Source organism: Camelus dromedarius, chromosome 1, assembly GCF_036321535.1.
Source record: "Camelus dromedarius isolate mCamDro1 chromosome 1, mCamDro1.pat, whole genome shotgun sequence".
Taxonomy (NCBI): domain Eukaryota; kingdom Metazoa; phylum Chordata; class Mammalia; order Artiodactyla; family Camelidae; genus Camelus; species Camelus dromedarius.
Window position 1 is genome coordinate 92,814,853 of NC_087436.1, and position 17,615 is coordinate 92,832,467.

At 33.9% G+C, this 17,615-nt stretch overlaps 1 protein-coding gene and 1 non-coding gene across 3 annotated transcripts in view; both read right to left on the reverse strand.

The window, feature by feature from the left end:
* Nucleotides 1-17,615, reverse strand: part of SLC30A9 (solute carrier family 30 member 9) — a 61,630-nt gene that overhangs the window by 25,364 nt on the left and 18,651 nt on the right. For both annotated transcript variants that reach the window (XM_031435306.2, XM_064487109.1), the window contains exons 4-9: nucleotides 16,433-16,532; nucleotides 14,609-14,701; nucleotides 14,175-14,257; nucleotides 9,128-9,186; nucleotides 4,047-4,114; nucleotides 473-575 (exon numbers count right to left, since the gene is read on the reverse strand). In XM_031435306.2, coding sequence (XP_031291166.2) covers nucleotides 473-575; nucleotides 4,047-4,114; nucleotides 9,128-9,186; nucleotides 14,175-14,257; nucleotides 14,609-14,701; nucleotides 16,433-16,532 — 506 coding nt within the window. The remainder of the gene's footprint in view (nucleotides 1-472; nucleotides 576-4,046; nucleotides 4,115-9,127; nucleotides 9,187-14,174; nucleotides 14,258-14,608; nucleotides 14,702-16,432; nucleotides 16,533-17,615) is intronic.
* Nucleotides 16,090-16,162, reverse strand: TRNAG-ACC (transfer RNA glycine (anticodon ACC)). Its single transcript has one exon. It is a non-coding gene; the product is annotated as a tRNA-Gly (tRNA).

Below are 17,615 nucleotides of genomic sequence, written 5' to 3' on the forward strand. Positions count from 1 at the left end.
TTCCTCCTCTGTGGAACTCTGCCTTGTAACTTCTAGCCACTTTGGACTAGAACTCTAATATGTGTTTTCTCAACTCAATGATGGGTCTCCCACGCTACTCCACCATCCCAAATGTGCCTCCAAGCAAAAAAATCAGAGCGATCATAGAGATCACCTCATCTGTTTCCCTTCTTCAAGAATCACGGTCTTGCACTGCTATCATCCAATGTTTGAAAACACTGTTTAATATATTTTTTCTAGTTTTTCAGCTGTTTACAGCAAAAGACCAAGTCCAGTTCCCATTAGTACATCATGGCCTGGAAGCATAAGTTCTACAGATAATATTTTGCAACTTGATTTTTCACTCAAATAATGGTTATTATTCCAGATCAGTATGTAGCTATTTACCACATGCTTTTATTGTTTTAAATTAGTAAGAAAGTAAGTAAAATTCAGTAAGAAATTTAGTAAGAAAGAAGCTCTTACCCCTTACCTGATTACAAGTATCAGATAAAGAGTGTATAGCTTCTGAGAACATACTTGCTGAACCTGTATAAATCCAGGCAAGAAATTTGAAGAAGCAGTTTAATCCATTGCTAGAAGAGAAAGAGAAAATAATTTAGCACAAGTTTATATAATAATTTCCAACAAAAGCTTATCTATATACTAGATTCTATTCAAAGTAGCATCCAAGACTTACTATGTTTTAGGCAGTTAAGAGTACACATATGAAGAACACAGTGTATCATTAAATACTCAAATGGAGAGGCATGATGTGTGCAAGCAAATTACCTAAGCACATTTTGAGAACTGATGAGAAAAGGTATTCTACATTTGGACAAACTGAAAATAGAAAGGAAATTATGTGCTTTAGATAGGTAAAGAGGATCGACACTTGATATTGTTCAGTAGACCAGTGTCAGAGGCAAGATGTTAGTGAAGGTCAGTTTATTAAGTAGGCAGATGCCAGAGGTGAAGACAAATCTAGACCAAGTAGTCTGTGTCATACTAGGGGACCATACATGCTAAAATAAACATGGTTAGCTCCAAGGAAGCCAGCTGTGCTCAGAATCCAACAGTAAAAACTGGTACATTTATCTCAGGCACTATACTATATTCACTTACCATGTTTTATTATAACTCTATTATATAAATATTAGCAAATATTAACATCCTCAATTTATAAATGAGGAAACTGTACATCCCCTCCCAGCTATCCTTTTCCCCTCTCCTCCACTTCAGGTAAGTTCTTGAAAAAAATTGTATCTGCTCTTGCTGTCTCAGTTTTCCTTACTTTGCACTCAGTTTTCAATCACTAAACAGTGGCTTCTGCCTCCAACATGTGATTAGACTGTTCTTATCAACACTGCCAACTGTTTCTTGCTATTAAATTTATGAAGACATTTAAATATTTTCCTTTATCTTATAGAAGCATTTGCCACTATTTTCTTTAAACACTGTCTTCCTTGGTTTCCATGATACTCTTGATTTTCTTCTGACCTTTCTCTTTACTCTTCTGCAGGTTCTTTTTCCTCCATCCATTTGTTAAACATTAGTATTCTTCAAGGTTTTTTCCCAAGAGCTTTTTCTTCCTCATACACTATACACACATTCTCAAGGTGATCTTTACTCCTATGGCTTTAAAATTATCATCTATATACTAATAACTCTCAACTCTATGTCTCTAATCCAAATCCCCCTCCTGAGCTTCAGACCAAAATGTATTAACAATAATTGTTAAGTACATATTATGTTTCAGGTGCTACTATGCTAAGCAGTATATACATAACACACAAATTCCTCCAATGAAGAAAGCTTTAATTGCTAATTCTGCTTTATTGACAAAAAGAATTAATCCTGTTGACCAACTCCACCTGGGTGCCCTATAAATAACTCACACTCAAAAAGGAACTCATTATTTCCTTTGCTCCCACCCTGCCCTCTCCTTCCAGTTTCCTTCTCTCAGTGATGGTGCAATATCTATCCAATTGTCCAAACCAGTAACTTGGGCATTCAATGCCCATAACTTCCAAATATTTTTTTAACCTAACCATGTCTCTCCACCCCAACTACCACTATCTTTTCTGTATTACTATAAATGATTTCTTCTAGTCTAGTGCCCCTCCAATCCTTGAAGATAAAAGTATGTATTGTATCTTTTCTCCATATCCTTGCCAACATTTGTTATTTGTGTTCTTTTTGATGATGGCCGTTCTGACAGGTGTGAGATGGTGTCTCATTGTGATTTTGATTTGCATTGCCCTGATTTTGGTGATGTTAAGCAGCTTTTCATTTTCCTGTTGGCCATCTGCATTTCCTCTTGTGGAAAAATGTCTATTCAGTTCTTCTGCCCATATTTTAAATGGGTTGTTTATTTGCTTTTTAACTGAAGTACAGTTGATTTAAAATGTTGTATTAGTTTCTGGTATACAGCATGGATGGACTTAGAGGGCATTATGCTAAGTGAAATAAATCAGACAGAGAAAGACAAATACTGTAAGGTATCACTTACATGTGGAATCTAAAACAATACGACAATTAGTGAATATAACAGAACAGAAACAGACTCACAGATGTAGAGAAGGAACTAGTGGTTACCAGTGGGGAGGGGGAAGGAGGAGGGGCAAGACGGAGGTGGGAGGATTAAGAGGTACAAACTACCAGGTATAAAATAAGCTACAAGGATGGATTGTACAGCATGGGGAATATCCAATGTTTTATAATAACTATAAATGGAGTATAATCTTTAAAAATTGTGACTCACTGTACTGTATACCTGTAACATACAATATTGTTTAAAAATATGATTTTAAAATACACTGTAAAATAAATTTTAAAAATGATATTGTAAAATAAATACATAAAGTTAAAAAAAGAATTATGTATTATACCTTTGTATTTCCAGACTCTATCAAAATTCCTGACACATGTAATATATATATTTTAGAAATAAAAGAACAAACTAATGTATTAGGGAATTAATGCTCTTAAACATCCTAAAACAGATTACTCAGTAAAATAGATAAAAGGTAAGCAAAACAATAGGAATTAAGAAGACAGAAGAATACTTCAATAAATATATATGTATATAAAAAAAAAAACCCAACCCCCCCCAAAACAAGTTCATGCTCTATAGCACAGGGAACTATATTTGATACCTTGTAGTAACTTATGGTGAAAAAGAGTATGAAAACAAATATGTACGTTCACATATGACTCAAGTATTTTGCTGTACACCAGAGATTGACACAACATTGTAAACTGACTATATTTCAATTAAAAAATATATATATATATACAAAAAAAAAGATGACAGAGGAAAGAGACATAGAAAATAAACATGGTTATGGGGAGGGGGAGGGGGGAAGGGAGAGAAAAATTGGGATTTGCAGATGCTAATTACTATATATAAAACAGATATACAAGGTCCTACTGTACAGCACAGAGCACTACATTCAATATCTTGTAATAGCCTATAATGAAAAAGAATATGAAAAGAAATACATATATAAATATATAAATGAATTACTATGCTGTACACCAGAAATTAACACAACATTGTAAACCAACCGTACTTCAATTTTAAAAAAAGAAGACAGAAGGAAAAAGAAAGAGGCAAAGGCATCAATTATGTTCTACCAAGGTAAGTGGGAGAAAGATAAGAGTGCAAATACTCTTCAGTTGTTATAATGCAAGTTGGTTTAGTCACTCTAAAAAATAACCTTGGCCAATTCAACTTTTTAAGAAAGACTTCTATAAACACTAATAGAAATAAAAGATAGTTTTTCAGATAGCAACTATTAGATCTTAACCACATAAAAATGTGGGACCCATGGCCCGAGCATGGTTATCTATGTGGACTCTTCCCCATCACTTTACTAATAATACTTATTCAACTTTTATAATACTCAATACTTATACTAACAAAGATTTATTCAACTTCTTCCTAAAACAATATAAATTCCAATTTTTTAACTAGATACCAAGTAATAAATTTATACATTCAAGGATACACACATTAAAAATAATGTATTTCTATTTTAAAAGGTTTATTTTTCAGTACTTACATGCAAATGGCAACCATCACTACTTTTCCAGGCCCCTTAAAAAAAACTGATGTCGTTCTAGAACGTGGCTATAAAAAACAAAAACAAAAATTCTTCAATATTTCCCAGAGGAACATTATGATGCTTATAAGTGACTGACACACCAGAAAATATCTCCTTTATCAATGCCTCTAAACAACTAGGTTTCCTTATTTTTCCTCTAGAGTTTCCTCTTTAAAATGTAGAAAGATGGAAATTGAAAGTTCAACTGTGTCCTTTTCCAGAACCCTAATTATTTATTTCCTTGTAATTAATTTCCTGTTTACTTCCATTAAAAAAATGAGCTGGGTATATAAAAACCAGAAATAAAGTGATAAAAATGTACTGAAATGAAATCAATATACTCAAAAATTTTCCCATTTCTTGAGCAACATTTTAACTTTTAAACAAGGAACAGCCAAAACCAACAAGTTTATAACTCATGACTGCTCTCTATAGACCAAAGACCTCAAGTGATAACAAAACAGACCAAAACAAAAGGAAATCAAACAAGTAGAGAAACATATTCAGAAAATATTTTTCTTGAGTTAAATGTTCTTTTGCTATTTCTTGAATTTATACTGTCTGTATTTCTTCTGCTCTTTCCTCTCCCTGGAATGCTATCATCTTCTATTGCAACCTGTCTAAGTTTTATTCATCTTCTTCTGTATCTGGCCAAAGTCACTTTTCTATGTAAAGCCTTCCTTGGTCCCCCACAGAGAATAAATACTCACTCTGCTACAGGTTTACTATTGCACTTTACTTTTCTATTTAAAGCATCTCATATATTCTGCCTTATGTCATTTAGTCAAGAAGTATTTACTGTGAAACTACTATATGCCTGGCACAGTTCTAGATGCTGCGGCACGACAGTAAACAAAACAGAGTCCCTGCCTTCATAGATCTCACTGCCTAATGTAGGAAGATAGAACAAATCTGTAATATCAGGTAGTTATAAATATAATAAAGAAACTAAAATAGAGAAGCGAGAGAATATTGTATGCGGGAAGGTGTGTGGTGGACAGGGTTATTTTAACTAGAATAGTTAGGAAAAGCAGCTCAGTGATGAGAAGGAGGCAACCATGAAAAAATCTGGAAGAAGAATGTTTCAGGCGGAGTATGCAGCACATTCAAAGATTCAGGGATAGAAATAAGTTTGGTGTGTAGAAAGGACAAAAGTAAAGCTGATGTGGCAAATGTACAGACAGTAGGGAAAATGGTACGAGCTGAGGCCAGAGGAAGAGACAGGGACCGTATCCCAACTGGACTTTGTAGACCATGGTAAGGAGTGCGAATCTTAGTCTAATGGCCAAAAAAAAAAAAAAAAAAAAAAAAAAGAAAGAAAGCCACTGGATGATTTTAAACAGATGCTTGACATAGTCTAATTTATGTTCTTAAAAGATACAGTTTATGATGTAGAAAATAAATCATGGAGGAAAAAGTAAAGGTAAGAGAGATTAATTAGAAGGGTAAAAGATGGTGCTGGTTTAGACTAAAGTTTCAATAAGGGACATGGTGAGAAGCAGTCATACTTGGTGCCTATTTTGGAGAAAATTCCAGTGAGACTTGCTAATAGATTTAAATATAAAAGGGCCTATAGTGAATCTCTAACATTTAAAGGTTAGATCAAAAAGCAGGGTCTTCTGCAAAGGAGACAGAGGAGGAGGCAGAATTAATGAAGAAGAAAACCGGAGAAAGACTGTCTTGGGCTTCTACAGAATAATGCGTTCCAAGGAAAAGGAATACTTGCTACTGGTGGTGGGCACTTGAACACTCATCCTTACTTCTCTGATTTCCATGAAAAAGGAATTTTCCCCCTGATACTTTCAGCTTCTTGCGCATAACCCTCCCCCCATCTCCAATGGCACCCCCGGAGGCTGACTAAATTTGGTGAGGTAGCTAAACTGGTAAATTGGGGAGACAATGCTGGGCATGCTTAGCTCCCCTTTTTACTCTGAGATTTGGTACACGTTCCCTTCTGTTCTTCCATGACTGTGTATCTACGCAAGAGGGGTAGAGCTGGCTACAACTTATGGGGTAATCTAAATAAGAAGAGTCCTTAAGATCTAATGCACTGGCTTGCAACTCTGAGAAACAGCTAAGGAAAACAGAGTGAAATTTTAGGTTAATGGGGCCAAGCCATGTAAGAGTTTGTTCTTAATATGACACCACAGCTAATGGCAGTTTTATCTCCTGGCAGGCTACCATGACCTTGAATGGGTAGAAATAGGTCTCATCAAAGGTGCAGGTCCTGTAGGGCAGGCTACTGCAGCTTAAACTTGAATTCAACAGATGCATGTTGGCCTGGTATTGCTAAGAAAGCTGAGCTGGGATTCTGTTTCGGGCATTAGGGACGCAAAATGCTTTTCTTTTCTCTTCTTCTTCTCCTTCTTTTTTTTTTTTTCCTCATTTTAAGTGTTTTGCATTCAAGTCTGCAGGCCAGGATTTAAAGAGCACCTCCTAAGTTCCCTGTGGACAGCAGAGAAGAGGGAGCTGCAAGCTTTAGTGTTAGATTTATAAACTATAAACACTGACCAAGGCTCCAGATTCCTGAGTCCTGCTGTTTATTGATAAACAAAAAAACAGTGTGTATGTGTTTTATTACAAAGAGACTATGCCGTATCCTTTGAGCAGAGGAAAAAACTCAATGAAATTATTACAGGAACAGTAGAAAATGAATACAAATAAATGAAAACATGCTGCTTAAGGTGGAAGATGAGAAAGATTTCTTTAGAAGAAAGTTTTGAAAACTTATGGAATAAATAAGACAGATAGGGAAGGGAAATGAGATCTTTAAACCAGAATAGAATGTTATAATAAGGAAAAAGAGGTTCACTGAACTCAAATTGCTCTGATAAAGGCCGCAGAAAAGGTGAAATAGTGACAAGGACCAAGGAAATCTAGCAGCAAGAGAAGGAAAATCTGGAAAAGCAAAGCCACCCACAAATTCCACAATAAATGCAACTGGAGAACTGCTCTTTAAGGATCAGAATGGCCAAAATGACCATTACTGAAATTAGATGAAAGGTATATCAAATATTTATTTTTTCTAGTTTTGTATATGTTTGGAAATTCTCACAACAAATAAGTTTTTTAAATATTGGGGAGAAAACCCAGAAAATGTGGATAGATTTCAGAAAGGACTACCAGGAAAATTAGCAGAAAATACTCAACGTATTACTGGTCATTTCAAGGTGACAATATCATTCCCACTGGAGATGAAGGTACTTCTGATGCTCTGAATGACTATCCCCCAAAATTCACACAATTAGGATAGTAAGGGAAAGCACAAGAAAGTAGAAACATATTAAAGGGGAAATGTATTAAAGGGACAATGAGAAATAAGATATCAATTAGACATTGTTCTGATGAGAGAATGCTTCTGGCAAACCCAGAACATAGTGAGTTCATATATTTCACTATTGGAGTTCCAACAAGGCAAAGAAAAATGTAACAGGAAAAAAAGTATCTGGGTCAGAAAGAAAAAAAAAGAAGTAAAAGTAAAGAAGGTATTTTTATTTCAGCCAACAGAACTAGTCCCATACGTTTTAGAGAAGGAAAGCAACCATCTGTAGTGGGAAAGTGAGTGTTCCTAACAGGAATACAGGAACAGTAGGATTTTAAATATTAAAGTCTATCCTATTACTACCAAAAAAAAAAAAAAAAAGAGTATAAAAGAAAGAAATCTTACTCAAAACCTATAACATTTAAAGGCTGATGAGTACTAATCTTCAAAAGGCCTCTAAGTGACACAGATTTCAGAAGTCAACAGCTACTACTCCAAAACCTGGTGAGGATCATCTTTCACGTTCACATGGAGTTATAAGGCTAGCAATAAATCTTCACAGGAGGCAGGTGTCATGCCTCAATTATTTCATAGCAAGAGGTAGTGGCAGTGCGCTGTCAAGGCACAGAAGTGAAAATGCTGGCTCACAAGACACACAGAGAGTCCAGGGCAGCACTTGGGTGCCAGAAACATAGGGCTCAAAGGGGAAATGGAAGTTAAGAGTTTTGAATATGATGAATGGGAAAGAAAAGCATATCGAATAAAATAGGACTACAGTTATCATCATTGCTAATTTCTACATTTTGCAAGAAGGAAGCAATGACTCAAATTTAACTTAGAAGAAGAGACAATTTGCACAGCTAGCCTTTTCTCCAGATATGGCATTCAGTTCTTGATAGGAGACATCTTATAGCTAATTTAAATGCAAAGTTGACTCTGGACATCTTGTGGAGGTGGTTGGTGGCTTTGGTAAAAGCCATTTCAATGTAGTGGTGGGAATGAAAGCCCAAATGGAGAGGATATGGGAAAGAATAAGAAGTGGGATAGTAAAGGCAAATTTTCTATACTGGTCCCAATATTACTTTCCTTTGGTAGGAAGGAAAACAGTATTCTGGCACACTTGTAGATAACGTAGTAAATTTGGTGATAGAAAGATAAGGTATTTTTATTAGATTAGATCTGTATTTTCAATAAAATATGAAACGAGGTCGCCAGCTGAAGAGGGAAGAGTGAGTTTATAGGAAGTATGGGAAGAGAGAAAAAGGTATGCAATAAGCAATAAGTATCTCACAGGATGGGAGAGTGAATGTATTATGGAAGTTTATTAAGACTGCCAAATATTGAATGTCCACTGATTTTGTATACTCATTATAAAAATAAAAAGCAAAATGGCTGTGCAGTTTTCTCCCCTAAAGGCTGAGCTTCTTCAGAGAATTAGCAGTTTGAATGTTTAACCAGGGTTAAGAGTAGAAGGAAAAAGAATAAAGGAAATTAAGAGTGTATATGAGAGAGTTAAATCTTGCTAAAAACCTAAGAAATAAATCATCTATATCTATATACTTATGGTTTATAGAAGTATCAAAGAGAACTTATGTCCCAATTTTTTTAATTTCAAGGAAAGCAGATAGAAGCAAATAGATTAATTCAGTAAATTACAATCTACTTAAGAAAATCATGGAATAGGATCACAGACATGCTAGACTTTCATAATGGACTGATATTAGAATTTTGCTGTGCAATACATATATACATGACATTATCAAAAAGATACCCTTACCTTTGTATTTCCCAGAAAGTCTCTATATTCTCTCAATATTTTTTGGTTTCTAAATAGCCCTGTAAGAAAAAGAATTACATCATTCATTTAGATTATACCTACTCTTATCAGTCACATTTTAGATGAACACAATTATTCTAAAACTATGCTAAATAGTCTTCTACTAGCTACCAGCAAAAATATCAGATTAAAAGAAATCTGAATTTGCAACCTGATTAAAGAATACGCAAAGGACTTGAACAGACTATTGTTCAAAGATGATATACAAATGGCCAAGAAATATATGAAAAGATGTTCATATCACTAAGTATCAGGGAAATGCAAATCAAAACCACAGTGAAGTATCACCTAACACACATCAGAATGGCTACTATCAAAAAAAAAACCCAAAAAACAAAAAACCACCCAGAAAAAAAAAACATGTAGCCAAGGATATAGAGAAACTAGAAATCCTAAGTATGTTGGTGGGATTATAAAATACTGCAACTGCCATGGAAAACAATATGGAGGTTCCTCAAAAAAATTAAAAACTACCGTGATTGAGCAATCTCACTTCTGGATATATATCAAAAAAAAAAAAAAAAAAAAAAAAAAAAGCTGGGTCTCAAAAAGATATTTTCACACCCAAATTCATAGCAGCACTATTCACAATAGCCTAGAAGTGAAAGCAACCAAAATGCCCATGGATGAACGAACGGATAAAGAAAATGTGGTAAATACATATAATGGAGTATTATTCAGACTTTAAAAAGAGGGAAATCCTCGCACATGGATGAATCTTGAGGACATTATGCTAAGTGAAATAACTTAGTCAAAAGGACAAATACTCTGTGACTCCTAGTAATTACTAGGGGCTAGGGGGAGGGGGAAAAGCAAATTGTTTAACATGCATAATTTCAGTCTTGTAAGGCAAAAAAGTTCTAGAAAAAATTTCTGGAGATGTTTCATAACAATGTGAATATACTTAACACTTCTGAACTGTACACTTAAAAACAGTTAAAACAATAAATTTTATGTTGTATTTTACAATGAGATAAAGGCAGTTTGCTAAGACACCTTTCTCAATATTAACTAGAAAATGAGTTATTTAAGCTTGAAATAAGAACCAATTCTTCATTTTTAGCTCAATGTTTAAAAATACAGGAAAAATATTATTTTATGATTGATTTCTCAAATTTTGTATGTTAAATATTTCATTTAATGTAAGTACAAGGCTAGTCATGGTACCATTATTTCAACAGCAAAAGACTCGAAATAACCTTTGGGGGAATGATAATATAGTGTACCCCTCAAAATGGAGTATTATAAAAGAAATGAAATGGCTCTATTTCCTGCTATGGAAGGCTCCCAGAACATATTATCAAGTAAAAAAAAAAACCAAAACCAGGAAGGGGATGTTAATTAGCAACATGTATGATATTTTATTATACTTTTAAAATGGAAAAAATAACCCCCAAACTAATTTTTTAAACAGTTACCTATGCTAAGGGGAGGGAACAGAGTGGAGAGACAAGGATGGAAGCTAAACTCTGAAGTATTCTGCCTGTGACTTTGGAATCACATAAATGTTTTACAAAATTATAAAACAAAAACAAATCAAACTTCTAAAAATCAAAAGCAAAATGAAACAAATGAACCTAACTTTATATATTAGCTGGTTTATTCATACAGAGAGAAATCACAAGTGACTTTAAAACAGACATTTGACTATAAACCTCTAGTGGAATAAATATTAAAGACAAAAAGAAAAACAAAGAAATCTTAAATCACCCTGATAGCAATAATACTGATACTGTTATTCTGAAACTACACTGAATTCTCTCTATGTGTGCGTATATATATGAACAAACCAAAATACAATTATGTTAATGAATTAAGAAATAAGGTTTTCCATGTGAGATACAAAAAGAAAAAAACAAATACAAAGACAAAAAAAACCCCTGTAAGTTTATCAGAATAACCAATATATTTTCTCTTAAGAAACAATAAATATTTCCTAGCTCTGTCCACTGAAAAGACCTTAAAAATTTAGCAACCTATTAAAAATGAGAACCTCTAATGCCCACAGGTCTCTCAATTTCATTTCCTATTAAAAGGAAAAGGAGTTCCTTTTAGAAATGGCTGATTTCCAATCTAGGGGAGGAAACAGACAAGATGAACCTGAAACATCTTATTGTACCTAAAAGCAAAGATGCTACTACAGTACCCGGATTATGACAAAAGGACTTAAGAGCCATTTTGAGATGTTTCCACCAGCCAACACTGGAATAATTTGAGCACCACAACCTTGCCTGCTTCGTCCTTTCCTTTCTTGCATGTACTTTCTCAATGTTCTTCCCTTTCTCCTTGATCTCCCTCTTGATACCTGACACCCATACTCTCAAGAAATTCTCTCTACCTCTTATCTTAGTGGGCTACTGACCACAGCCGTGTCTCACAATTCCCACTTAGAAATTTTACCAATTCATTAGAAGAAGGAAATATTGTCACCTTTAAGCCTTGGTCCTGTGCAGAACTTAGAAATATAAAGAATTCAAAATCCTCCTAAATAAAGCCCAACTGACAAAGAAAAATAAGTGTATTTTTTGCAGATACTAGACCTCTATCTCTGCTTTAATGCTGCCACATGACTGTTCAGCTCCCCAGAGTAACAGAACTATAACTGTACTATGAGTATGTAATTCCCCAATGGATTATGCCCTACTAGCATAACATTTAATCATATCCTGTATCAGCATCTGTATTACCTATATAGAAACCCAGTGGAAGCCATTAACTGAATAGTGATACCAGAATTCTGGGGCTACCTGACCCCAGTATATATTTCTTTCATTGAAAGTAAACATTTCAGCTAGAGAGTCAATGCAGCTCTATCAAACCCCAAGGACATTTTTCACAGAAATAGAACAAAAAAATTCTAAAATTTACATGAAACCACAAAAGACCCCAATTAGCCAAAGCAATACTGAGAAAAAAAGAATAAAGCTGGAGGTAGCACACTCCCTAATTTCAAACATTACAAAGCCATAGTAATCTTAACAGCATGGTATTGGCAGAAAAACAGATATATAGATCAATGGAACAGAATTTAAAGCCCAGAAATAAACCCAAGCATTTATGGACAATTAATTTATGACAAAGGAGCAAAGAACACATAATAGAGAAAGAACAGTCTCTTCAAATAATGGTATTGGGAAAATTGGACAGCTATAGGCAAAAAAAGAAAGAAAGAAAGAAAGAAAGAAAGAAAGAAAGAAAGAAAGAAAGAAAGAAAGAAAGAAAGAAAGAAAGAAAGAAAGAAAGAAAGAAAGAAAGAAAGAAAGAAAGGAAGGAAGGAAGGAAGGAAGGAAGGAAGGAAGGAAGGAAGGAAGGAAGGAAGGAAGAAAGAAAGAAAGAAAGAAGAAAGAAAGAAAGAAAGAAAGAAAGAAAGAAAGAAAGAAAGAAAGAAAGAAAGAAAGAAAGAAACTAGACCATGATCTCACATCATACACAAAAATCAACTCAAAATAGATTAAAGACTGGAATGTAAGACCTGAAACCACAGAACTCCTAAAAGAAAACATAGGCAGTACACTCTTTGACATCAGTCTTCACAACAGCTTTCTAGACATGTCTCCTCAGACAAGGGAAACAAAAGCAAAAGTAAACAAATGGGACTGTATGTATCAAACGAAAAATCTCCTGCACAGCAAAGGAAACGATCAATAAAATGAAAAAACAATCTACTGAATGGGAAAAGATATTTACAAATTAAATATCTAATAAGAGGTCAATACCCAAAACACATAAAGCACTCACATAACAACAATAAAACAACCCAATCAAAAAGTGGACAGAGTAGCTGAACAGGCATTTTTGTACACAGATGATCAACAGGTATATGAAAAGATGTTCAACATCACTAATTATTAAGGAAATACAAATCAAAACCAAAATGAGATATCACCTCACACCTGTCAGAATGGCTGCTGCCAAAAAAGGCAAGAAAAAAACAACTGTTGATGAGGATGTGGAGAAAAGGGAACCGTCATGCACTACAGATGGGAATGCAAGTTGGTGCAGCCACTATGGAAAACAGTATGGAGACTCCTCAAAAAATTAAGAACATAACTGTCATATGATTCAGCTATCTCATTTCTGGGCATTTCTCCAAAGAATATGAAAACACTAATTAAAAAAAATACATGCATCCCTATGTTCATTGCAGTATTATTTACAATAGCTAAGATACAGAAACAATCTAAGCACTCAAGAACAGTGGGAATACATGAATAAAGAAGATGTGGTATTTCTATTCAATGGAATACTAATCAACAATAAAAAAAAAAAGATGAAATCTTGCCATCTGCTAAGTGAGACAAATCAGATGGAAAAAGACAAATACCGTATGAATTCACTCATATGTGGAATATAGAAAACAAACAAACAAAAAATTAAATAAACAAACAATTCAGGCCAGACCAAACCAGACACGTAGATACAGAGAACAGAGTAATGGTTACTAGAGGGGAAGGGACAGGGAGGAGGGTGAATGTGTACAATGGATCAACTGTATGGTAACAGACAGAAATTAAATATTTGGTGGTAAGCATGCTGTAGGGTAAACAAAAGTAGAACTATAATGTACACATGAAGCATATAAAGTTATAAACCAATGTTACCTCAATAAAAAATAAATTAAAAAAAAGAAAGTAAACATTTCATTCCTATGGAATTTAAGTGCAGCTCTCTTTAGCATATCTGTGAATATAAAGATTTCAACAAGTGTTTCCTTCTCCTAAGAGGCCAAGACCCCTTAACTAGGATTTAATTTAAGAACAGGTATAATCTTCAGTCAGACTAAGTTTCAATATTCATATGCTTATAGGAGCCACAAATTAGCTTCACTTGATCTCATGATCTTTAAAAAGCTATAGAGGAGGAAACAAATAGATACTGTTTTTTATAAAATAATTGAATCCCAAAATGAAAACTGGTACTTGCTAGAACGAACAATGCCAAAGTCAAAAGGTAGGCAACCAATCAGCTTTAAATTAAGAAAACTTACTTTCTCTATATTCTATTTCTGCTTCCTTACGAAGTTTTTTCTCTCTGGCAAGAGCTTCAGGGCTTCCCCAAACTTCCAAAGATCTGTGTACACCAATAAATGACAATTTCAATGACTTTATTATAATCATATTTAAATCCAAATAACTACAACTATATGAGAATCTAACAACAAAGCATAAGGTTCTTCAGGAAAAATATAAAGCACTTGAGAAAGTTTTCTAAATTAAATCTAAACAATAAGAATAAATTCAATAGCAAATTTTCTCATAACTTATAACCTTTTTAAGTTACCTAGTACATACTAGTAACTCCCAGATAAATCTGCAAAAATAAAAAACATGTCAATTTAAAAATTCTGAGTCTGTCTACAATTTGTTTTTATTAATCCCAAATTCTGCATGTATTTTTATTCTAAAAGAACTATGTTCTTACTTTGCCTCCACATCTGATCTCAAGTATACAGTAAAGGACTCAGTGTCTTCATGAGGACTTCGTCGTCTGATTTTTCGAAGTTGTTCTAGATCACTGAAAAAAGAAACATGTTGAATTTAATCAGACAAGATTCATATAGTTTATGCACTTAAAAGGATTATTAAGGGCAGATAAAAGCTACTACACTGATCCTCATTTTAAAAGCTAAATCTGTATAGTCTGCAAAAATCAGTTTAAAGGTGACATTTTGTACACAGAAAGTAGTTTAGAGACAGTTGAAAAACGAAGAATTATTCTTGATTTTCAATATAGATACCATAATATGTAAAGAGCAAATTCCTTTATCAGTGCTTGTATTTTATCTGCTATGGACACACCTGTACAATGTCTGATGTATGAAGAAAACAGTGAAAAGTGGAAAGAACGTGGATTAGAGTATCATTCCTCTATTTAAGAACTTAAATTTAATATTTGCAGTCATTTACTTACGTCCAGATTAATACTAAGTAATAATGTCATTCATCGGTATCAAGTTATAAAGAGTATATGTCAATTTCATGCTATTTAATTATATTCCTTTCTCTTAAATTTTGAAAGGTTTATATATTCATCAAGCCACCGCTAAATAGTCATTCTAAATTTGATCATTGGTCTTCCTAAGGAATTTTGTAACAGCAATGAAAAGACCTATAAATAAAAATTTGGTGACTATGGAAGATATTAAGTTACAGAAATTAAACCTGGAGTTTAAAATAGGTCAACAATCAACCATGACACATTAGTAAAGAAAGTCTGGACCAGGTAACAAGAGATACGTATTTTGGTTCCTTCTCTGACACTGATGCACTGAATGAGTTGGGTCATCACTAACATCTTTATTATGTTCCCTGGCCTATAACGTGGAGACAGCAATACCTAATCTACTTAATTCAGAAAATTTTTGCATGTGAAACAAAATATAGTTTTACACCTTTATTATAATTGATCGTTGTTTCAATAGTTATGTAAGTTATAAAAACTGATTATAGGAATCTTTATTTCTTGGTACTATATCATAGAAGATGTGACCATGAGGGGGTCGAGGGGAGGAAACTAGATTGTCTGATGTCTAAATTGCCAAGAAATCTTCGACATAAATACAGCCTTTCTAGGTAAACATACAAAGAGGGGGAAAAGAGTTTAAATTTGTAAAAAAAAATCTCAATAAATCTCTTTAATTACAAGAAAATTAATAAGATACCAGAAAGAGGTAAAATAATTTATACTCAACAGAAACTACAGCTGCAGTGTGAACATAAATATAAATAACTACTCAACTCTGCAAGCCAAAAAATATAAAAATTTAAAGTTATACAAATATGCAAATAATCTTATTTGCATTTGTGAAAAATAACTATGCCACATATTAACATAACAATAAAACCCCTAAGGTTCTTTTGGGGGCGGAGTAATTAGGTTTGTTTGTTTGTTTGCTTATTTAATGGAGGTACTGGGGACTGAACCCAGGACCTCGTGCATGGTAAGCATACGCTCTACCACTGAGCTATACACTCCCTACCATAAGTTACTTGTGTGATATAAATATTATGAAGAACCTGACTTTTTGAGTTATAGGAGCCAAGACAGACTGGAATTGCTCAGGCAGGAGCAGAATTCAATTTAGTAAACTAAAACTTTTTAACTTAATGAAAGTATTTCTTCAATTTAGGAATTAGCCATGGTAAAGTTTCCACATGGATGGTAGCAGGTAACAAAGTCTAAGGAATAACTGGTTATTTAGATTAGATAGAGCAAACTAACACATTAAAATAAAAATTACTGTACCTGGATTTGAGGCAGAACTCATTCATTGCTCTGACTCCAGTGATGAAGTTATTCTGAGTGTACTTTGGTCCATATTCCCTCTTCTTAAGGACTGCTTTGACTAAAACCAAAAATACAGGAAAAGATACTAACTACTCATATTGGAAGACACACTTGAAGATGAACACAGGCTGATTTTTAAGAGGGTTTGCCAATGAATTCCATACAAAATTTATGTTTTTCCTGATGCACTAAATGGCATTAGAAAGAAAAAAGTTCTCCAAGTACAGAATAGAACAGAATTATACTTGTAACCACTCAGCTTTTATCGCCACAGTGCATCTGAAACTGATGCCAAAATGTCAACCCTCTGTCTAATGAACACCTTGTATAGGTATTACTGGTCTGTTTAAATTATACCAACACAATTTAAATTGCTTAGGGCCTAAATGAAAATAAACTGAAGTTTCAAAGAAGAATTACATGCTGGTTCAGTGTTTTCCAAACATTAGTGAAACCAGCATTTCATAAAAAATAGAAAGTAATCAAAGAGTACCACATACAATGAATAAGCAACTGCTGTGAAAACTTTAATTTCAGTTACATACAATAATCTGTATATATACTAGACCATTATTATTTCTTATGTGGGCATATAAGGAAGTTCAGGTTTCTTTTTACATGAGTTTCAAGCCTCTAAACTGCCTTACCCTAATAGTACTAAAATTCTAAATCCAAATAAGCTCCTTTGGGTCAGAGAGGAGGACTACATCTCTCTCTAAAAGATTAGTTTTTTTTTTATAAATTACTTTTTAATAATTTCTTCAAAGTATCTAGAAATCCCTATTGGCCTGTCCTGGCCCAGATGATTGATGATGACTGCTATCACATTACATCATTTTTAATTGTGACTATATACTATGTATCATCTCTAAAGTTATCCTAGAAAAGAAGCCCCATTTTTAGGACCCTCTTAGAGAGGAGGAAACTACAGCTCAGAGAAGTCAAGAAAACTGCCCAAAGCCATATAGCTAGTATGTGCTGGAGCTACAAAGTGAATCCACTTCTCTGTGACGCCAAAGCCATGGTGCTCCTAATCACAGAACTAGGACCTCCATGAAACATGCACTTTGGAGATGGGAGCCATAGCCCATTATAAAGAAAAGAGATGCAAACAAGCTCCTTCATCACCCAATTTCTCCCA